At 36.8% G+C, this 24836-nt stretch overlaps 1 protein-coding gene across 1 annotated transcript in view; it reads left to right on the top strand.

The window, feature by feature from the left end:
- Positions 1–2073: 2073 nt before the first annotated feature.
- The window catches only part of znf804a (zinc finger protein 804A), a 76642-nt gene continuing 53879 nt past the window's right edge, over positions 2074–24836 (top strand). Inside the window, 1 exon segment of the mRNA XM_051119398.1 lies at positions 2074–2714. Coding sequence (XP_050975355.1) covers positions 2604–2714 — 111 coding nt within the window. The 5' untranslated portion in view covers positions 2074–2603.

Here is a 24836-nt window from a genome sequence, read left to right on the forward strand (position 1 = left end):
TAATATCACATGTAACCAAAATCAGAACTCGTGTCATATTGCTCTTGCTGCCTGTGAGATAAAAGACAAAACACATACAGAGGTATTTTTTTTTATTATTATTTTTTTTTTTTTTGCACCAATATCTTCAATATTAGGGCATAACTGCATTTGTGGAGTTGTTGCCCTGCCTCATATTTGTCAACAGTCAGTGATGTACAGGTCTGGACACAGGGCCAGTGCATTAACTGCGTTAAAATATTTTAATCATGTTATTTTTTCATAACTAATTAATTATCGCGTTAAACTGACAGCCCTGATATAGTAATTTAGTAATGTCTGTTTTATGAAAAAATGAACAGCGTGTAGACATTATTACATGGTAATGATTTCTATTACTTTATTACTTTATAGTAATTCGAAACTGAAAAAATTCTTTTTTTTTTTTTTTAATTTTTAATAATTTTCAAACAATTAAAGCAATCAGTTTCAATACAGTAGTAATATGATTATAATAAGCACAACCACCGCTAAATTAGCACTTTTTTTTTTTTTTTTTACCTTTGAGAGGTTAAATACAGATTGAAAATCATAACAAGGTATAGTTTAATAGCTATGATACTGTTTTTGAAATCAAATCTTTGCATACCCATGACAGGAAACACTGGCATCTAACAATGTTTTGGGAAAAAAAGTTCATCTTAAAAAATAAAGCATATTCATAAAACCAAATAGAAAATAAAACAATTATCGAATAAGCATATGTCCTATTCTGTGTCCTAAACTCCTGAAAGATTGGTGTTTCATATTTTAGCGCAGTCAGTCTGGGAAAGAAATCAATTAAATCTGTATGCATGTAAACGTAATCACGTAATTCCATTGCATGTAACTAGTTACTCTCCAACACTGATCGGCACTATTTTAAAGTTATCAGGACCCGTTTTCAAAATGATATCTAGACTATATGAAAGAGTAATTTTCAAGAGCAGATTCAAACACTTATGAGATGAATAACAGCATTTGTTCTCCCATTTGAAATCAGCCCCTGATGGTTCATTTTAATTGGCAGTTGGTCACAGTGCCTTCCAAGATATCTGTCTTCCACTCTGCTCAATTATGCTGCAGTCTCAAACGCGCCAAGACGTCTTCCTGTCACGGTAGTTTTCATTAATGTAATCCACGAATGACATATTTCCTATGGTCTTATTTTTTTTTATAATTATTGCAAAGTTACCAATGTCTCTTAACATATTGAAAGACACATTTGTACACATTTGTACATGTGCGCACCCACTCGTCTTGCCCCTTACATCTGCCTCTCCTACTGTATGCAATTTAGAATTGATTCAGAAACTGCGTTGCTTAGTTACGAGGCATTATTGCTCTTCTAAAATTGGGGGGTGGGAAGGGAACTCTCTCTCTCTGGCATGTTCCATGCAGCCACATGCTCTGTAGAAGCTCGTACAGTTCTTTCTTTCTTTCTGTTTAGTGCTGCAGTCAGTGTAGTCCTTAAATGCATCCAGAGAACTCTGACACAGGATTCCCAGTTCTCAAGTGCGGCTCTGTTTTGAAGCTTGTTTTTTTCCAGTCTTCATTAAAATAAAATGAGTTAAAAATTGCTGTTTGATCTTTCTTCAGTTAGCATCTATAATGCAATTTTCTTCATAAAGAAGTCATGAATCATCCTTTCCGTCATATCAGCATGTAAATTACCATTATAGCAGTGGCTTTATGGATTTCTACACTTCTCATTAGGAAATACACCACTTGGGACTTTGGATTTGCAGGTATCTGTGTCCGTAGAACATATAAATCTTTTTATGGCAGAACACATTAACCTGATAAAAGATGGATGATAGTGCATGTAACACATACCGAAGCGTCTCTCTCAGCGCCTCAGCCTTGCTTTACCTGCTCCTGACTGCTGCCTCAGCTCCTTCCTCAGAACGAACGCACTCACGAGCGAGAGAGAGAGAGAGCGAGAGGACTAATGAGGGAGAGAGAGGGGGTGTGTGAGAGAAAAAGATGCTGAATCCTGGTTGGCTAGAGAGAGTAGAGGCTGACTCAGTGGATCTGGAAGAGCAGCATGTGACAGATGCAATTCTCATCCCAGTCCTCACCATCAGACCAGGGGCTTGTTCGCCATTGGCCCCGCTCATTGAACCGGCAACGCACGGCGCGCTATAACACCATGCTTTCCTTTGCCAGACCCAACGGAGCTCTCTCACCAGCGCGTATCACTTGCGCAACGAGCAGGAGACTCAGCCCAGACACACTTCAGCCCAGCGCAGAGAGCCGAGACTGAGGAAGAGGAAAGAGCAGCTCTGCCTTACTCGTACGCAAGAGGAGAGAGCGGGATAACGCGCTGCTGGAGGCTACTATTAGAAGCGGAGGCACGTCAGAAAAAACCCACAAAGTGACTGTAACAGACAGAGCGATGAGAAACGACTGATGTTTGAGGATCCGAGAGGATGAGGGAACACGCTCGCTCCGTTCCTGACTGAGGGAAAGTGAGCTTGTGCCTTTCATCTGAGACTGAGAAACAAAAGAAAAGGCTTGTTGGGGTGGACTTGTTTCGCTCTCTCTCTCGGCTAGACTCTGTGCATGGAAGCTTCGGGTCCCCCATGGCGTGTTACTACATTGTCATCAGCTCCACACACCTCAGCAATGGACACTTTCGAAACATCAAGGGAGTTTTCCGAGGTCCCCTCTGCAAGAATGGCAACAAAAACTTGGTACGTCTCCCTTACCAATGTGTGTCTCATCATGTGCTTCTGGAAACTTTTCAGTACTGCGGTAACACTTTACATGTCACACAGATGAGTGTAGTTAATACCGTGAATACTATAGTAAAACCAATCAGTAACCTGCAACTGTTGTCTGTTTATACCTGATAAGAATGAGATTTAAATCAAATCATGTATTTAGGTTGATTCAGTGACAAGGCCAGTTAATTCAGATGTTTTTTTTTTTTTAGTTTAGATAGATCAAATGGCAGTTGTAATGACTGTAAGGATTCCCCACTAATCGCAGTGCAACACTCTTGTGATGCTGGCCAAGCAGTAATCCTTCTGGAAAAGTGTTGCGAAATGACTTCATGTTCTGTACTTCCTGTTTATGAGGAAAGTTGCAGATGGAGAAAGTGAGTTCGGCTCTCATCCGTGACCATAACTAAATTCCTAACAGATGGATAGGGATCAAATTAATCTGTACTCACATTCACGGCCTGGGATTTAGTCTAACCGTACTTTTCCGGTCTTGCCCTCGAAATAATCCTCCCACAAAACTGCCTCTATTTCTGCACAGACTCTGCTGTAAACCCGCCGTACTGTATCTAGGGCAGTGCGAAGGGGAATTTTAAAACAAAATCAGCATTAGTAAAATATTATTTTTCCTAATTACTCGACGAGCAGTTTGAAGATTGTTTTTCAATTCGTCTGCGAGTTAAGCAGGATTATAAATACAAAGTAATACGATGAACGATGCAGCCGTACAGTGTAATTTAATTAAAGCGCTCGGCTCCTGAAAGGAAGCATCTTTCAAAGCTTTTAAATGTGGAAGTGAAATTTCATCCTCTCTTTCACTGCTTGCTTCTCAAGCCTGCCCGTGTCATCTCTGTCAGTTGGGGGAACAGAGATTTCTTGACAGCAGCCTCCTCCTTTCAAAAGAATCAAAAATGATTGGAGATGAAATATTGAAGCTCTTGGCTTGGGATCAAGCGCCAATGCTGCTCATCTGCCTCCCGCCTCCAGCTGAAAGGCTAATACTGAGGGAACGTTTGGGTGGCGTAACTGTGAATGCAGCAACAGATTGTTTCTCGAAAAGTAGAATGAGCTTTCGGTGGCCGTCGTCGGCTTAATCTCAATGCAGATTCGACACATCTCCCACTCTGAATCTAGTGTCGCGAATGTAGAATTACGGCGGAGCGTTGTGTGCATCGTCGCCGCCGCTCTGTAACAGTAAATTTCGTTCATTACTCCCGCCGCTGCGTAGAGCAGCTGTAAATCTCATATACTCTTGCACACGCACTCTCAGATGTATGGGTATGAAAGGCAGACTAAGAAAGCTCTGCTTATCCCAGCGCTGGTGCAGTGCCATCTGGCTCCCTTTCCTGGTGCAGTGATATTTTAGTCCAGAAGAAAAGCTTTGTGCTGTAGAACATTTGTTCAGCGTGGCTCAGACGCAGAGGAAAGGAGAGGAGGAAGAATAATGACAATATAATTGTGAGAGTGTGAGAGTGCTCCCACAGTCACTCTTATGATATGATGGACTTTTGTGCTACAGTAGGAAATAAAGAGCCACTCAGAGAAATCCATCTTTGTAATTAGAAGAACTTGCTCTCCCGGCTTTCTCTGCACATCAGAGGGTTTGGTTCAAGCGAAAGAGTCAACCTGTTGATAATGTTGAGAGGAAAATGAAAACGAGACAAGTTGGGCATATCTAGTGTATTGAATGATCCGTAAGAATGACTTTGACACTGAGCATGTTTTACTTGCGACTTTTGTGATGAAGAGATTAGAACAAAGTATGAAACAGAACATTCAACACTGTTGGGAAGCGTAAAACATTTACAAAATTAAACGACACTCACTTTTGTTATAACTTTATTATTATTATTATTATTATTATTATTATTATTATTATTATTATTATTATTAAACAGCATGTATTGTGTTTCTTTTTTATATCATTAAGTAGATTGTTTTGTAATTTGTTAAGTTATGGAAGAGTAGCAAAGAAATCTTCACATCATATATTGCATACGGTCTATAATTACTTAATTTTCACTTAAGGTTTATTATTATTATATTACATTATAAATAAAATGCAAATTACATTATACAAAATTACATTATATTATGTATGTTATAAAATGCTTAAAATAATAAATTAATTATTTAATTTAATTCTTAAACACATCATTTGATTGCTTATACTTTTCTTTGTCTCAGACTCCAACAATACCTTTTGTTGTTGTTGTTGTTGTTGTTTTCTCATAGTTTGGTTTGTTGCTTTGCTTTGTTTTGCTTTTTTTTTGTTTTGTTTTGTCCAAGGCAGTAAAAACATCGTCCAATGCTTTTAAACTGAATGAGCGCCGGATTGAAGCTGTTTTCTGTTTGTTTGTTTGTTTTTGTAATGGTTTGCTTTGTTTTGTTTTGCTTGACTGTGCTTTTGTTTTCTGTTTTGTTTTGTCCAGATGCAATAAGGCATCATCCTATGGTGTTAAACCTAATAAGTACCTGATTGGAGCCGGTATTTGTTTTGACATAGTTTAGTTTGTTGCTTTGCTTTGTTTTTAGTTTCGTTTGCATTGTTTTTTGTTTTGCTTGACTGTGCTTTTACTTTATTTTGTTTTGTTGTGTCCAGGTGCGATAAGGCAGTAAAAATATAATTCTGTGTATTTGACTAAATGAGTACCTAATTGGAGCTGTTTTGTTTCTTGTTTTGTTTTGTTGTGTCCAGGTGCGATAAGGGTGTAAAAACATCGTTCTGTGTATTAAACTGAATGAGTACATGATTGGAGCTGTTTTTTGTTTAGTTTAGTTTAGTTTTTTGTTTTGTTTTGTTTTGTTTCGTCCAGGTGCGATAAGGCTTTGAAAACATTGTTCTATGTAAACAGAATGAGTAATGGAGCTGTTTTTTGTTTCGTATTGTTTTGTTTTGTTTTGTTTTGATATAGTTTAGTTTCTTTTGCTTTGCTTTGTTTTGTTTAGTTTGTATTGTTTTTGTCTTGCTTTATTTTGTCCAGGTGCGTTAAGGCAGTAAAAACATCATCCTGTGGCGTTAAACTGAATACGTGATTGAAACTATTTTTTTCTTTCTTTCTTTTTTTTTTTTTTTACTGCTTTGCTTTGTTTTGTCATGTTAGTTTGCATTGTTTTTCGTTTATCTTTACTGTGTTTTGTTTTGTCCAGGTGCGATAAGACAATAAAAACCTCATCCTATGTATTAACCTGAATGAGTACCTGATTGAAGCGGTGCCACGTCAGTGGACTCTTATAAAGTCAGACACTGAGTGAACACCAGCGCCTGAGTAGAATATTGCCCCTCGCTTTAGCTTTCATGAATATGCATATCAACGGGGTTATTTCAACGCCGATATTGATTTCCTCACAGTCGCTGCTAAGTCAGCCCATCTCCCCGCTGAGCTGTGATGTGAGCATCCATTTCCACTCAGTGATGCCCCTTTTGAGACACCACTGTGCTCTGGGAACAGATCCTCCTTACGCTGAATATATATACAGTACATATGGCCACACTGCCTCTATTGGCAGATGCATGGCAGTGTGAACAGGTGTTATAATCAGCTCTTGTGTTGATTGCACAGGGGTTCTGGGCGATTGTGTAGATTGGATGTTGCTAACGTGATATGCATAGAATTAAATTGCCATTGTCGCTCTGATATTCCTATTTGTCTCATGCATCATGCTCTTTCTTCATGCCAGCATCTAAAGAATAAAAGTCTGTGAAGCTCTAATCACCATCGTCTGAGTGCAAGAGCTGAGGCAGTAGAGCGGGAGAGAGAGAAAGAGACTAAAACAGTGGGAGGAGAGGGATTGGAAAAGGGCAGAATGTTATTATGTTCCTCTTACCCTTTGTCTTTCCCTGCTGGGAAAACTGGCCCGACAATTTGCATTGTGGGAACACAATGCGTATGTGTGTGCAGACGCGCCTCGAGTTCCTCCCTAATTGAGAATTACAGCAGAAATCCAGCTCTAGCAGTGACCAGGCCCCCGTGCACAAGCTCTGCTGCGGGGTAATTAATGTAGTGGCGCGGACGATTAGCCTCTGCAACCTTTCGCCGCGTTTTACCGCTCGGCCCCATCCAGGTGCGAGGGAGAAACGAGCGTTTAGATATCACACCATGCAGCATGCATTATTTACAGACGGGGAGAACCCAAGGCTTGTCATCACTGCCGAATGCAGACAGATGTAGTTAACTTTACACACGCCCGAGACAAATGTGTGGCACGCTCGCGCTCGGCTGATTAAAATTCACTCCATTCATGGCCTTCTGTTACTCATAAACGCCAGGTTCATTTAAATACCCTGAACGTGGCGTTTTGCCTGCTAGTGCTGCATCAATTTCATTTCACAGTGCTGTTAACTTTATAACAATGGAATCATTCTCTCTGAACCCCGCAGACACGGTGTTTGTTTCTTTGTGCGTGCGTGTGTGTGTGTGTGTGTTTTGGAGGTATTCACTGTGACAAATCAAATCTCTTGCCCTGGTTGTGTTGTTCTCCTCCTCTCTGCACAAAAGAGGCACGGTGCAGATTCCAGGGGCCCTTATAAAAGTGCTAATCCCATGTTTTCTACTGACGGTGAACCCATTTTCACACTGATTCACAGAAAATACCCCATTGAATAAACTGTGTACTTAGAAGGCACAAAGGCACAGCGGGGTTTCACTGTAGGCTTGCTGCTGAGGTATAATAGCACAATTACACAGTAGCATGGCAGCTTTACCCTTTCTCCTTCCTGTATTCGGCTCACCTGATGTTCGGAGATGAAACGTTCACGGCGATCCTATGCCGTCAACCCATTGTTGTTGTCTTACCCTCATAAATATTTAAGTCGCCGGCCACAAGGATCTATAATTTACCTGCTGTTTCAATGCAGAATAAGCGCCTAACGCGGTGAGACCGATCTCCTGCTCTCCTCCCTATATAATCGCTTGAACTTTGCCAGGCATTTTTGTACACGTCGGGAGGGTTTTGCACTCGTAAGCAGTGGAGTAAAAATACCCTGCCAGCCCTGAGCTCTGGCCTTGTACAACTGAAGGGCAGCATATAGAGAGGCTTCCTTACAGCGTTCCAACCTCCTAAGGGACGGATATTGCTATGCCGTAGCCTGTGACATAGGCATATGAGTCCTAACGGAGTAGTTCACCCAGAAGGGTTCATTATTTACTGTACTCACCTGTATGTTGAGCCAAACCTGTACAGTATGCTGTTATTTTTCAGCGGAATGCAACAGAAGAGTTTTGCAGTGTTTATGTAGCTGTTTTCAACATATAGACATTTCATAGTGACGACTAGCTTTAACTTTTTATGCATTTGGCAGACACTTTATTGTGTTTACATGCATTATACATGGGTTGTTGACGTGACATGGCATTTTCACTGTCCCACAAGATAGAAATGAATATAATTAATATTGTCATTGTTTAAAATGCAGTAAATTGTTAAACATTTCTTTGTCCTGCATAGACCTGTTGTTATAAAAGGTGCAGTGTCATTCGATTTTTGAACCAAATGTCCAAATTGTCCTTTGGTGTGACAGTCTCATGGTTTAATAAATTACAACTTTTATAAATTAAAAAAAGCCTAAAAATGTTAATAAATACCTTTGGCATAATTGTACAAGTGTCTATTTTAGTAAATGGCAGTCATTTTTTTCATCCATGTATTTCTGAAAGTGTAGAAACTTGATAAATTTTGTTTTTGAAAACCATGTCCTCTGGTGTGACACCATATCCTTTCTTTTTTTTAGTCCCCTGTGTGCACATGGTAAATTTTTGTATCAGAATTGTTAAAATATTTTACTTTTTTGGAACCACTACAAAAGTGTTACGTTTGTCGTCCTTTGGTGTGACACCCCAAAATTATATTTTTAATTAAAAACTGTATTTAAACTACATAATCGTGGAAAATTATGCAAATATATGTCTTGCTAATCACTAATGACAGGTTAGTTCAGAATAGGAGGGTCATTAGTTGACACAAAAAAGCTGAAATGTCCTATGGTGTGACAGATAATGTCCTCCTAATGTACTGTCACACCATAGGACAAAGATGTCACACCAGCGGACAAGGTATATTTAAGAAGCATTTTAAATAATTAAATAAGATTTGTTTAACTCCTTTGTATTATTTTTTGTTTATTTTCAATGTTCTTAAATGCAATAATTACATTAAATTATTTTCTTTATTTTCATTAAATAATTATTTAAATTATGATGTTTTTGCAGAAAACTGAAGTACTGTTATAAAGTGTCATGAAAATAAGTATAAAATGTGATACTTTGTACAGATACTTACAGAAAGTACAGAAAGAACTGAGGGAGAGAAATTAGTGGAAATATGGAAATATACAGTAGACAGAAAATTAACAGGGGTCCACCAGAAGGAAGGAGATCCTAAGAGAACAATGCAGAATGTAAACAGAATCAGAATGATGCCTTAGAAAGAGTAGCCATATACTTTAAAAAAAACATTCACATCTCAGTGAGTATAGTTTGAATATCAATCATGTTTAGCTGTGTCGCACATGCAGCGGGGGACTAGAAGAGTTTTTGTAACATACTGATTGACTAAGAGACAGAATTTTGTTTAAAAAAACACATTGTTATATTTTTTTTATCACACTTAAATTTTCTTTCTCCTTTGACATGTTCAAAATTAAATAGAAATACTTTAATAACTATCATTTCTGTCTTTTAGTGTCACGTAATGTTCTATGGTGTGACGTAATGTCCTCTGGTGGGACGCACATAAATGAACCACAGATTTGTTTTTATCTCAAAATAACTTTAAAAACAGTTGAGTATTGCAATATGGGAGATTTAAATATCACTCATTTTAAAATGGTATAATTTTCAGCAGTTTTGAATGGACGACAGCAAAGTTTGTCTTGTTGTCAAAGTTTATCTTGAAATTGGAAGTATTTATTTATTTATTTATTTTTGCTATGTCACACCATTGGACAAATTTATGGTACAGTTAGATATAAAACAAAACAAAAAAAAAAAAAAAAAAAAAAAAAAAAAGAATTTAGAAGTTAGGAACTCTTTATATTTTCTCAAAGATCAGACTTCACACTACAAAAATATATGCATTTCTTCTTCAAAAATGAAAAAAAAAAACCAAACATTTTTACTGCCTATTTGTCAACTACCGACACACACTGCATATACATAATATTTTTAATTTCCGCAGAAATGCGTGAACGTGTTCAAAAAGTGACAGCAAAGACATAATGCTACAAAAGATTTGGATTTAAATTAAATACTTTTTTCTATTCATGAAAGAACTCTGGGGAAAAATGCATCATGGTTTCTACAGAAATATTAATGACTGAATGATTTCTAAAGGATCATGTGACACCGAAGACTGGAGTAATGATGTTGAAAATTCTGCTTTGCATCACAGGAATAAATTACATTTTAAAAAACTTTTGTTTTGTTTTTTTTGTTTTTTTTTCTGTATTTTGAGCAAATAAATGCAGTCTTTGTGAGCATACTGTAAGATACTTCTGTTAAAAAAAAAAATAGAGGCCAGACTTTTGAATGGTACTGTACATTTTATCAATTCATGCACTCCTTGGGAATTAAACCCATAAAGTTTGTTTATTGCTGAGTGAGTTGCTAAAAAGACCATAAAAGTTGCAAAAAAGACTATAAAAGTCTTTTTGCTATATCATCTAGTCTTCTATTACATGATAGCTATGTTTAAGCAGTGCACTAAAAAGTAAGTCACTATTCATTGATTCATTTATCATTGCAGCATCTCTGGTTTCATTTATATGTGGCCCTGAGATCCAGTGCTGTTTGTCATTAAAATTATGCCGGAAGACTTTGAAAAATAACACCATACACATTTGGAATGACATGAGAGTGAGTAAGTGATGACAATTTTCATATTTATGCAAATCGTCCCTTTAACACGCTATAAGCTTGTGTGTTTATGCGAAATAATAATGCAGCACAAAGAATGCAGTAGGTATGGAAAGGTACAGGTGCAGCGCTGCAAAGCGAATCCTGTGGTTGTGCCAGTAATTGAACGAGTCCCCATCGTTGCTCATAGCCACTCACCGCAATATGAGTGCTGAGAGCCTTTTAATGTTCCCCATTCCTTTGAGTGATATTATAATGCAGAGCATCCCAGCTGCCTCGTCTCACTTGATTTGATGCTTGATAGAAGTGAAGCGCTTCTTCTTCTCCTTTAAAAAAAAAAATCCGTAGCAGACCGAGCAAGCTTGTAAACACTGAGTAACACAGCGGCAGACCCTCAGCTCATTGAGCTTCACTGCTGCCCACCTCCCACTTTACCGGACCCGATCGTGGGGAGACGGCGGCCGTCGGGCCGTGTTTGCGATTGAGGCAGATGGAGATGCAGGGAAAGAGGCTGTGAGGAGTCCTCCAGGTGACCACGGTATTTCTGATGAGCTCTGAGTTAAGTGTGTAGGTGTTCACTGAACCTCCTAACGCTCTCCATCTCTCCCTTTATCCGTCTAGTATTCAGATGCTTCAGCAAGCAGTGATATTATTAGAGTGCTGAATACTAGACCTTTTGTCTTTGACTCAAGTCAATTAACTTCTGCTCTGCTCTCGTATTGCTCTTTCATTCTCTCTCTTTTTCTCACTTTCTCTCTACCTTGTAACACTTTTTTTCTCTCTTCCTTTCTAAATCCAACCTGATCTCATTACTATTCATTAGTATTCGTACTTAGAGTGCGGTTCTAGCACACATACAGTACACTAAAATGTGGAGAGACACTAAAACGTGTGATATTCACATATTGACAGCATCTAATAGTTGTGGAAATTACAAGTTAGTTGTATTTATAATGTCTACACATAAATATAAATGACTAAGTGAAATAAAAATAAAAATTTAACACCATTTTGTTTCATTCTGAGTGATTTCTAAAGAGAAGTCTGAATCATTGTGTCTGCACTTGCACACGTCAGATGTGTAACATATTAAGAGGTAATATTATATTATAAAATTAACACTGCTCCAAATTTTCTTCATGCTTTGAGCTTGAAATGAGCTTTGATGATAATTAAATTCAGCAATACAAAGTGCAAATTACTTTTATAAGTCCCACTGGAATTAATTTTATAAATAAATGCCATTTTTAAAGGTCATTATCATATAAAGTTTCTTGCACTGAAGAGTAAGAGTAAGAGCCCAGCTTAATACTGAGTTTGTTCACCTGCATAGGTTCCCTTGGAAGAACTGAGGTCGTAATTATGCATTTATTCGATTAAAAATACTGTTCTACAAACAAATACTATTTGAATTAGTGCTGTCAAGCAATTAAAAAAACCCCTAATTAATCACTTTTTTTTTCGATTAATCCCAATTAAAATTAACATTTAAATTTTAACATTTAACATTAAATATACTTTTACATTGCAATAATTTCACATTTAAACTTCAAATAAAAAAACCCTAATTAATCACTTTTTTTTTCGATTAATCCCAATTAAAATTAACATTTAAATTTTAACATTTAACATTAAATATACTTTTACATTGCAATAATTTCACATTTAAACTTCAAATAAAAAAACCCTAATTAATCACTTTTTTTTTTTTTTTTTCGATTAATCCCAATTAAAATTAACATTTAAATTTTAACATTTAACATTAAATATACTTTTACATTGCAATAATTTCACATTTAAACTTCAAATAAAAAAACCCTAATTAATCACTTTTTTTTTTTCGATTAATCCCAATTAAAATTAACATTTAAATTTTAACATTTAACATTAAATATACTTTTACATTGCAATAATTTTGCATTTAAACTTCAAATTAATGTAATAACAACATAAAGACAGTATATATTTAATATTTGTTAAAAAGTGCTGTCAAGCATCATGTTAATCATGATTAATCGCATCCAAAATAAAAGTTGTTGTTTACATAATATATGTAAACATACATTCAATATATACATACACACACATGTGTGTATATATTTAAGAAAAATATGTATATATCATATCAGTTATATGAATATAAATATATACATATGAATACATTTAAATATTCTCAAAATATATATTGTATGTATGTGTATTACTTATAGTATACACATATTCTGTAAAAAAACAAAAAAAAAAAAAAAAAAAAAAACACTTTTTTGGAACTATTTTGGATGTGATTAATCACAATTAATCTTTTGACAGCACTAATATTTTTTTTATGACTGAAGGTGAGTATCACTAATACCAATATTACTGATGTCTCTAGGAAATTGTTCTTTTTTTTCTAATATTTAAACATTGACTATAGCCATTCAACATTACACTCTAATTGAGAGAAAATGTAAAAAATATTTCTAAAAAATAATTTAAGTGAGCTTAAAACAATCTTCACATAAACCTGTTATTTACCTCTGGCCTTCAGCAAGTAGGAAATATACAGAAATTGAATAAAGTTATCAAACGCTAAATGCTAAATTAAATATAGATGAATCCTTGAAGCTACAAAAGTTATTGATTTCCTATTATTTCTTACGTTCTTTAATTAATAGACAACACAGCTGCTGGGTTATTAGGTTATTTGGCTGCTATTACTTTAAGAGCTGCCGTTGCTGAACGTGACGCACATCTGAAAAGTCTCCTATTTGATGTGGTCATGAAAGCGTTCCGCAACTAAATAAACACACTTCTTGTCAAGAAAAAAGAGACTGTAGCAGCAGTTGTGAGTGAGTGGGGTGGCCAACTCTAGCTCTGTCCCTGCATTAAATATTTTTAATGCCATTAAACTGGAAACATTAAACACCTACGTTAATACGCTAATTTTGATGGTGCTAATTTGTTTTTATTTTTTTATTTTTGATGGCAAAGCTGAATTTTCAGTATCATTATTCTAGATTTCAGTGTCACATGATTCTTCAGAAATCATTCTAATATGCTGATTTGATACTCAAGAAACATAATGCCTATTAATGGGGAAAACAGTTGTGCTGAATAATATTTTTGTGGAAACCTCTACTTTTCCAGGATTATTTATTGAATAGGAAGTTCAAAACAACATCACTAATTTGAAAAATAAATCTTTTGTAAACAATGTACTTTTTTTATTTCTTATACTGGAAAATTGCTCAGATTGCCATTACAGGCAGTGTTATGTGTAAACAGGGAATGGGATCACCCTGCTAAATAAATCCCACATGCTCCTTCTGTCAAAAACTGCCCAATTAGAGAGAAAAAACGTACAAGGGTTGTGATGTTTCAGAGCAGGTATATCTGAAATTGAAGACACCACAATAATAAATAAGCACGTACCAAAGTGTCTGCAGCAGATAATGCGGCAGATGATCCAAACAGTCTCAAAACTCAATGATTCAGCTGCATGAACTGCACAAACTGTGGCAAATCCAGTGACTAGATGTTATCCAGTAGATTGACAGAAAATCTGAGCGGGTCCAGTCCATGCTGCTGAATCATAAATGTCCCAGCGATACCAGAGTGATGGTAGTTACAGTTTAATGTAAAATATAGCAGGGACATATTTATAGCACATTTCATTGTCAGCAAGTAGCATGGTGTGCTGTTGTTGTAAATTTGAGTGTTACCTTAAACTTACAGTACACTGCATTTTTTCAAGTATGGTGCAGTGTCTGAAAAAGTGTAGTATGCATCAGCCAGAAGATGCTATTTTAGTATCCTTGTATAGCACTAAAAAAAGAAAACCATTTATTCTAAAATTATACTGAAATTTGAATATAAAATGGATAATTAAAAAAAAATATAACAGGTATTTCTAAAAGTGGCTTTCCTGTCTTACATTGTTATGTTCTCTTCCTTGACTCCAGAGAGAGGGAACAGCCTAAAGTGTCTATTTGTGGTTGTTAATTATTCAAGTGTCGTCACCTTCGTCTCTGGGCAAAATGAAGTCAGGCTGGGGCGGCAGTGACTGTGCTGCCTCCTGCCAGCCGCCTCTTAATCTGCAATCATTTAGATCGGGGAGGTGGAGTCAGGGTCAGACACTGGCACTTGAGCTTCATATCAGACTGATTTACGTTTAAGTGTACAAAATAACTGCAGGAAATACATCCATCAGAAATACCTAATCACCATAAACATTCCCTACAAAATGCTGATTATATTTTGCTGGCTACAATTTCGAAACATTTTCCTGTTTGATGCATTTATTTAACCATTGAAAATTGAACTGCAGTGTGTGTGTGTGTGAGAGAGAGAGAGAAAACCTGGTTGTGTACTTGTGTCTGTGCCTTGTTTTCTCATTTCTCTTGTGTGTATTTGTGCACGTCAATGTGTTTGTGTTCCAAACACATTTAAAGTCTCTCACCGTGGTTTGCTGGGAGACTGAGCTCCTCACGTGAGCGGTTTCTAATGATCAGAATGTGAGACAATTGACGGCAATCTACTGACCAAGAGACATCAGAGAAAAAAAAAAAACTCATGCTACCTGACATGTCGGCTTTGGCCTGTCTGATTTGGCCAGTGTAATCAGATATCAGTCATAAGGGTTAATTTTGTGAAACTGAGATTTATACATCTTCTGAAAGCTAATAATAATAAGCTTTCCATTGATGTATGGTTTGTCAAGACATGACAATATTTGGCTGAGATACAACTATTTGAAAATCTGGAATCTGAAGGTGCAAAAAAATCAAAATGTTAAGAAAATCATCTTTAAAGTTATCCACATGAAGTTCTTAGCAATGCATATTACTAATCCAAAATTAAGTTTTTATATATTTACAGTAGGAACTTTACACAATATCTTGATGGAACATGATCTTTACTTAATACTCTAGTGATTTTTGGCATAAAAGCCAAATCTGCTTTTCTATATATATAAATATATAAAATGTCTGAGATTTTAATTCTAATTAAAAAATGAAGGGTACTTGTCAAATAAGCAAATTGTATAGCTTTGATGTTGTATATGATTATGGATCATGAATTATGGATTTCAAAAACAGAGTTATGGGGAGAGAACCTATTTTAGAAGCCCTAAAAATGAAGATCATTTTTATTGTATCTGTTTGCTTGAATGAAGGACAAGCTGCGTGAAATGATTATTTTTATAGAGCCAGATTTCTTACAATAAAGTCTGGCCTACTTTGCGATTTTGGCAAATTATTCTGGCCAAGAACCACCCACTTAGACAGGAAGCAGCTGTCTGACAGACATGTAAAATCTACAATTTCCACATCTACAATTTGCTTTTCAAGGATGATAAATCTGAAATCAATGATACCACAGTAGTAATAAGACTATGTTCAATTTATAACAATTTATTATTTATACATTCAAATATTGCATTCTGCTGTCTTTACAGACTATTGTGTTGTAATCCGAACACAATTATTTGTCTAATTCTTTGTTTTGTTTTGTTTTGTTTTTCGTTTATGCCTGTCATTTACACTACACCAGCGTTTTCAACCCTCAAAAACTGAGGCTTTCGAAAAAGCTGCAGACCCCGTTTTAGTTTGAAAACTCCGGGCTTGCGTTTCAGTGTAAACAGACCAAAGACCAGTGTTCGAATTGTGTCAAAGCTCTTGGGGTGTCCCCCTAACCTTTAATCTAGCCATTCTTTTTTCTGAAAGTGTGCGTTATCTTTTGCGTCAAATTCTTATATTTAATCAATAAAGTCACTTAGAATAAGACATTTTAGGCTGTTATCACACAAATAAAATCATTATCAACAAAATTCATCTATTCAATATAGAGGAAACAAACACTGCATCTGAATTGGCATTTAGATGTATTTACCCGCTGTTTAATGCATGAATGCATTTAACCTGCAGTTACAAATGCATGAAAAATGTTTTAATATTTTAATCCTAAAACATTGAATGCTGATATTTAAAATTATTTTAAAAAATGAAAAGGTACTTTAAATGTGGAATTACAATCGCCAGTACGTGTCAGTAAGTCACAGTTAATAAGTGAGTCATTGCGATTGAACCGAATCATTTAAACAGTTGATTCATTCAGGAACGAAACACCGTCATGTTGTTTAGAGACGCAAAACAGTGCAGTGGCTGTGTTTGGAATGATTATTGTTGGCGAAATAGAGCAAAAATAGGCAATATGGTGTTTATAACGCAAGTCTCTTAATAATATCTTCTGGTTTATTAAACTGTCGTATAAAATCAATATTTGTAAAAATTTGTGATTTTTGCAAAAAAAAAAAAAAAAAAAAAACACCCTTCGTGTGATATTGATTAACTATATGAAATGATATAAATATACATTTTCTGCCCCCATATCCTGAATTTGGGGAAAATGCATTTTATTACACTGAATCACACAGTGAAAGAACGCACTCTAAATGAGCACAGTCAGTCTAGCTAGTGTTTAAGCACTCATAACTCCTCTTATAATCAATGAAGCTGTCCATGCACTGGATGATAAATAAATATCTTACATAGTTCGTACATCTGCACTTTGTTGCTTACGATGAGGGAATTCGCGAGTTCAATCTGAACAAAACTCCAGGTTTCAGCAAGTACTGTTCTGGACGCCTCTGATTGGCCACTGCATTCTAAACTAAACTCAACAGAGTCGTGTGTGATTGGTTATAATGCGCAACGCTGTAAAAACGCATAGAGATAAAATATGATTTAACGTGAGCAGGTCTAAATTTAATACAGCAATAGAATCTTTCCAAATTTCAAATGCAAATTTCATTTCCATTTTCACTAGTTTTATGTTTGAAGTGTTATATTTTTATTGAAAAACCAGGGGACACCCCAGGTATATTTTTTGAGGTGTTACGGGGGGGTCCCTTAATGCCCAGGATGTCACACCAACCACTACCAACCACTACCAGTTTCCCCCGGTTTGAACACTGCCAAAGACTTGAAAATGATGGTGTGGCTGCCCACATTCGCTTTGCGTATCCTTGATGACTATGTAAACAATAACATCTAAAGCATCTACCAATGCATATCTATGGTTGTACCTGCATGAATGGTCACGTGACATGCGTTTTCGGTTGTGTAGTGTAGACATAGATTGTTTCTGAAACACAGTCAAAAAAGCCAGTGTAGATGAGGATCGTTTTCATTTTAAAATGCTGAAAACGCACTAGTGTAAACAGGGCCTTAGATCATTTCAGATCTCTTTCCCTATAATCACGTCTTCTCATTCTGCAGAAGCTATGATCTGGACTTCAGAGAAGTGAAACCCACCAGCCTTTCATGTGGTAGCCATGGCGATTATTGACATTTAAATCCCTGTTTCAAAGCTCTAATAAACACCTAAGCAGATAACAAAGCGATCCTGGTTGAGGTTCGCTTCCAAAACCCGGTTGACTCGCGACCCTAGGATACAAACGTCGTCGTTGCCTGTCAGGCGTTTAAAGCTTGTTGTGTTTCACTTCATATACTGCACGTGCACACGATCACAGCAATTTCACGGCATTCTGCCCCTACGCTCTGGTGCGAGACCGCTTGTCTTGCGGTGTGCATGGTGAGATGAAAGTTTAACAAACAAACGTACAAACGGTGCCAAATAAGAGAGCGCTATGACAAGGTTTCAGCCATAAACTCGCAATCGAAATCTGGTTCAGAACAATAGCTGTTATTGTGTACGGGCCCTTTTTTATCATATCACACAGACTGAGAGACAGTCTGAAAGATAAAGTTTTAATATGTGCATATTTCACACCGCAGAGGCACAAGTTGCATCAGGCACAGCTGAAAGGTCTCTCAGATTTGGGACACTGACGTACTGCAGAATCTCTTTTAGCCTCTGAGGCTGACCAAAGGATGAGGTGTGTGTATGTGTGTGTGTGTGCGTGCTATCCCATAATCCCTCTCTCCCTCCTGATGGCGTCCACCTCTAAATGACCCCGTAATCTCTCCTTTCTAATGTCATCACCAATCTTACTCTAAACTTTCTTCTCAAGCATTTTTATTGTAGACAATGCTGTCAACACCAGCCCAATAATCAATATCAAGCTGACTCTCTATTCCGATATCCGAGCGGGGCTTTAAATCTGAAGACAGATGTATCTGAGAGCCAAGAAATAAGATTGAGGAGCTGTATTTGTGAGTGAGACACTCACCGTGCCAGAAGAGACTGATGGCAACAACAAACCCTTGCATATTTCAGCTCTGACCATTAATTCAGCATCTCGTGTCGACATACGTTATTCGCCTAATGCAAATAGAGCGTCTGACTGACAAACAGATGCCTTAAAAGTACCCGTTTGACATATTAACGTGAGAGGCTTCTTTATTTTGCGTAACACCCTCAATTAGTTCTTGCTTTAGCTTTACACAAAGGTTTCTGAAGATCACATAGAGCTTCAGATTGTCTAAACCTGCCGGTGATTTGTAAGGCTAGTACCTCCGTACCTTCATTAGAATTCTCCCATAGAAAAAGCATTGATTTTTTTTGGTCTGGCAGCCTAGCAGATCCTCAGAATTTATCTTCCTCTGGCCTCTTATTTAATCTCTGCTTGAAACAACAGCAGCGGTAATGGCAGTGGAAGGATCCCGGGGAATGTGCATGGTCAGCGTGAAGAGAGATAGAGTTGGTGCTGGCTGTGTAAATTAAAGCAGCAGAGCTCAAAGAGACAGCTTTATGGAGCAGGTTCTCTGTGTGTGTGTGTGCATGTCTGTGTTTGTGTGTTTCGATTTCTGTGTGCAGGGTTTTTGTGTGTGTGTGGTGCTGCGGTTGAGAGCATAAATGTCATTTCAAACACTTATCCTCTTTATTAGAATGTTTCCACCTGCGTGAAAACATTATCTCCCTTATAATTTCCCATTTTCTTTTCTATTCTGGATGAATGGTGAATTTGACCCTGTTTCTGTACCTACAGCCTCTTTCACCTTAATACATATTCAGAACTGATTTAAAATGCATTTTAGGTCCTGCAACTCTCAATATCCAGCTCATGAATTGACTGCTTCACCGCAGCGCTGGGTTTGCAAAAGCAGACCACCTAGAGGTTGCTTTAATAGGATACTTCATCATTTACTCACCCTCATGTTATTCACTTTATTCTCTGGAACACATCAAATAATTTCTCAGCTGTTCTTGTCCATTTAACAAAAGTCAGAAGGGGTCCAAAACTTTCAAGCTCCAAAAAGGACATAAAAGTAGCTTGGACTTAATCCATTCAAGTCCTCTGTAGTATACTGGGTATACTGCCAGTAAACTTGTATACACTTTGTATTCTGCCAGGGAAAATGTGCAAAAAATTATACCTTTAGTGGTACAACTGATTGTCACTGAGGAAGTACTTTTAAAGGGATAGTTCACCTGAAAAAAAAAAAAAAAACATGATTTACTCACCCTTAAACAATCCTGTGTGTATATGACTTTGTTCTTTCAGGCAAATACAATTGGAGTTATATTAAAAAATTGTTGTTTTGATTTTGAAGCCCAAAAAAGTATATCCATCCATCATAAAAAGTCTGCTCCAGGGGGTTAATAAAGGTCTTCTGAAGTGAATCGATGCATTTGTGTAAGAAAAATATCCATATTTAAAATTTTATAAACTGTAATTTCTAGCTTGCGCTAACTATTGTACACACATTCACGAGAGAGTGGTGTTTCAGCAGATGACATAGGCGTATAGGGCCCTATGATTTCCACGATGCGGAAAACACGGATGGAATCGTGGAATTCAGTCAAGCGGAATTTACTGTATAATGCAGAATGACATGGAATTTGTCAAAGTTTGGATGAATTAAAAGTAGGTCAGTATGCTTAAATCAAATTGGGATTTGGACTAGTATCTGTACATATTAAGCAGCAAAATGATTATTTAAATATAAATCATTCATGTTCTGTGTATCTCTGTATGAATGTATGGTGCAAACAGTTTTGTTTACTACAGGCATACTAAAACGCACGCAACGCTTGCTGTGAATTCAGCATCTGCTGTCTCACTAAATAAATGCATGAATAACATCTCCAAAACTTCTCTGAGTTACTTTATGAGCATTTTACTGTTTCATTTAAAAGAAACTATCATCATATACACACAGAAATGTAAAGGTATTCACGGCAACGCGTCAAAATAAAAGTTTGCTTTAACTTCAAGACGTATATTACTATTGGTTAGTAGGTAAGAAAAAAATAAAATATTTCATAGGTCCCTGAACATATAATTTTTGTTGAACTTTTAATAAATTAATGTTAAATTATGTTAATTAGACTTGCTTTTTGATTAATAACGTAATTTAACCATCAAAAAAACTGTCCAGAAAAAAAAAAAAAAAACAGAATCCAGAAAAAAATTAATGGAAAAACGGAATTTGGAAGAAAAAAATAAAACTGAATTTGGGAAAAAATAAAATGGATTTCATAGGGCCATAGGCCACAAAAACACTGATTCACTTCAAAAGGCCTACGGAGTCATATGGAGTACTCTCAACAGCCATTCACTGCCATTATAAAGAGCCAGAACAGTTTTTAATATAACTCTGATTGTGTTCGTCTGCAAGAAGAAAGTCATATATACCTGATATGGCTTGAGGGTGAGTAAATCTTGGGGTATTGTTCATTTGTGGGTGAACTATGTTTACTCCTTAGGGGTAACTTTGTTTACCCCTTAAACCATGCATATTAGTACCTTAAGGGTAATAATATGAAACGTCAAGGTAATTACTATGGGCCTTTTAGGGATAAATGTGACCCTGGATCACAAAACCAGTCATAAGGGTCAATTTTTCTAAATATATATCATCGAAAGTTTAATAAATAGGCTTTCCATTGATTTATAGTTTGTTAGGATAGGACAATATTTGGTCGAGATACAACTATTTGAAAACCTGGAACCTGAGGGTGCAAAAATATCAAAATATTGAGAAAATTGCCTAAAGTTGTCTTAACAATGTATATTACTAATCAAAAATTACGTTTTCATATATTTACAGTAGGAATTTTACAAATTATCTTCATGGAACATGATCTTTACTTAATTTCCTAACAATTTTTGGCATAAAAGAAAAATCAATAATTTTGACCCATACAATGTATTTTTTGCTATTGCTACAAATATACCCCAGTGACTTAGGACTGGTTTTGTGGTCCAGGGTCACAAATAAGGTAGTTGGGGTAGGGGTAAATAAAGCGTTGCTTCAAGGGTGACACTTTTTTTGAGAGCGTATGATAAACAGATTGAGTTTAGGTCTTTATTCAATCTCAAATTAAATCAAAACATTGATCAACGCATGAATACACAGACTACATTAAATATGGCACTGATCAATGTTTTGATTTGATTTGAGAGGATTAAATTTCTGTTCGTGACACAAAGTACGCGTGCAGCTTCAGAAGGAGTGGAATATATCAGTCAAGTCAAATGAATCAAATTCACATTTTATGTCCTTTTTGGAGCTTGAAATGTTTGTAACCCCACTTTCACTGTATGGACAAAAACAACAGTTTAAAGTGTCGAAAGAAAGTGAGTCAATGATGACATAGCTTACATAATTGGGTGAACTAGCCCTTGAGTAATATTCAAATCGAATTTAAAATGCACTCTTGATTCCAGCCACTCTCAGTATCCTGCTCATAATTTGAGTGCTTTATCGCAGGGTTTAATAGTGCAGACCACCTTGAGATGTGTTGGGATACATTCAACACATTGTTTGAGTTTCCTTGCTGCAGTGTTTATCTGTGTAGCGGCTCTGCTCAAAAGCTCCGGTGCGCTTGTAGAGTAGTGGACTAAAATTACATGAAGGGGAGGAGGTGGGCTAGGACCCAGGGGAAGGGTCGGGTTCAGCTCAGGGCCTGGGCAGGTGCCAGGAGTTGGCTCATGTTCTCGCAGTATCAGCAGAGAGCTCCGACTCGCAGAAGGTAGAAGCATTTCTTCGACCCCAAAGGTTCTCCAACAATTCCAAACCGGCTTCATTAAAAGAATCCAGTTGGGGACACAGGAGAACGTACGTTCCCAGCAGTATGATGGCTGTCATTGTCTACATAATGAGTAGCTTTGCAGGGCATCTTTGTGTGTTTTATAAAGTCGTTGCTGGAGGCTGTATCTTTGTTGGACTACCCACGCAGCTAGCCTCCCTCTCCACCCACTCCCCTCCTCTCATCTGTCAGAGTAGTGCCCACATATCAGGCCACTTTCTTGTTTAATGAAATTCATTAGCCAGAGCGTCTTAAAAGCTGGAAGACTAATTAAGCCTCTTTTTGAAATGCATGACAGAGGGAACATGTATTGGGATTCTACATCGCTGCCAGAGGCATGAATCCCTGCTCTGTGCAAGTCAACAATGGACCCCAGTGAGACAAAAGGGTCGCTTTTGCAAACAAAAGGAAACAAAACGTTGTTTTATCTTTATTATTAAGCAAACAATTATTGATTTGGAAGCTTTGAAGGGATTTTCACCTCTTCATCGTGGTCTAGAGGCATTGTGTCGGCCATTGTGCTCGCACAATGCTTTTTGTAAATATTGGCTGAACACTGAACACTCTGCTCCCGTGGTCTTGCTTTAAATGGCACAATGACTACAGCTGTCACCGCAAAGCGGGCCGATGTTCGCCCTCACATTGCTCACTATCCAGGTTCAATTGTTTGCCTCAAAATAACCTGAGCACAAGTTGCTGCAGTTTAATGGAGATGTGCAATCTTTCAGTATCTTGCTGTGCGGTGTGTACAAGCTCTTCGATTTCCCAAATTTATCTCAGGTTCAGGGGCACTTAAGGGCCCTATTTGTGAGGTTCAGATAGCATCTCCTCGCCGCCATGGAGGTGTATCTGCAGTGTACATTTATAAGCCTGATATCTCCGTGTTTAATAATTAATGTGTGGTCAGTGTTTCTCTAGCACTTACAGCCGTCCCCTGTAAAGGCTGATTTGATTTGCCGTTCTGGATTGCCCCAATCACAGCCTCGCAGAGCCGATCATGCACTGACTCTGACATATGCGATGCGGAGCTAATGTTAGAACCATTCTGGCGCCTGTCCAGGTAGCGCTTGGTTATTGTATCGGGCTGAGTGCGCTCGTCGCTAATGCAATTCATCTTTGAAGAGCAGTAGTAATAAACAGAGGCATTGAGGCTATGAACTGACTTAAAACCCACGCACATAAAAATAGAGCTGGGGTAATAAAGGGGGCTGTTGAACAGGTTGTGGTATTACGAGACTGTGTGCTTCTGAATTTCAAACTGCAAACTGAAATTTTAGTTTGAATAAGAAAAAAAAAGCAGTGATTCACCATAATCCTGAAATGCATACAGTATGTGGGGCATCTAATGAATTGTGTATGTATGTGTGTGTGTGTGTGTGTGTGAGAGAGAGTATTAAATATTAAAGGAAATAATGTTACATATACTTATTTTGACTTGTCCCTCCTTTTCTTTTGAATAAAGTAAATCTGAGTTATAATGAGGCACTTACAGTGAAAGTGAATGAGTGTTACTCACTGTTTCGAGAGTATAGCCACACTTACACTTGCTAACCTTTTCTTTGTGAACTTATATTCCATTTTGCAAACTTTACTTGTTGCCATGACAACATAACTTCTAAAACAACTGTTTTATAGCTCAAATAATACACAAGATTTAACAGAATTAATGTTAGCGCTTTATTAAATTATAAGCTTCTGCTTTTAAATCTATTCACTTAAGTGCATCACTGTAACCTAATTTTTTGCTTTTTTTTAACATGATGCATGAGTTATTGTTTTTAATGTTGCCACAAATGCTGTGTAGCTAAGCTGAATCAGACATATTTCTTTAATGCTACTTGTTTACATATGTGCCCCCGTTTTACCATTTTCCATCTGCATCTATATGTGCTTACATATAGGCAATGTGTCATGTCCAGATTTAGAAAGAAATTAAATGGCAAGCTGTCATTTAGCAGATGCTTTTATCCCTAGTGATGTACTTTATAATAGCAAGAGCAACGTGGAGTTAGATGCATATGCATATATTTCTTTTTCTTTCTTGCTGTGGACTTAATATAAACCTGTCTCTCTTTTTAGATTTTCATTAAGCCATTATTTAGTATGTTTATTGAGCTGTTTTTCTCATGGGCACCATTGGCTGCCCCCATAATGTTAGTGATTTTAGGCTTTACTATCCTTGTGGGGACATTTGGTCCCACCAGCGTAGACAAAACCTGACCCCAATCAAAATTATCATTAAAATTTATGTTCTTTG

The sequence above is a fragment of the Labeo rohita genome, chromosome 9, assembly GCF_022985175.1.
Source record: "Labeo rohita strain BAU-BD-2019 chromosome 9, IGBB_LRoh.1.0, whole genome shotgun sequence".
NCBI classification, from domain to species: Eukaryota; Metazoa; Chordata; class Actinopteri; order Cypriniformes; family Cyprinidae; genus Labeo; species Labeo rohita.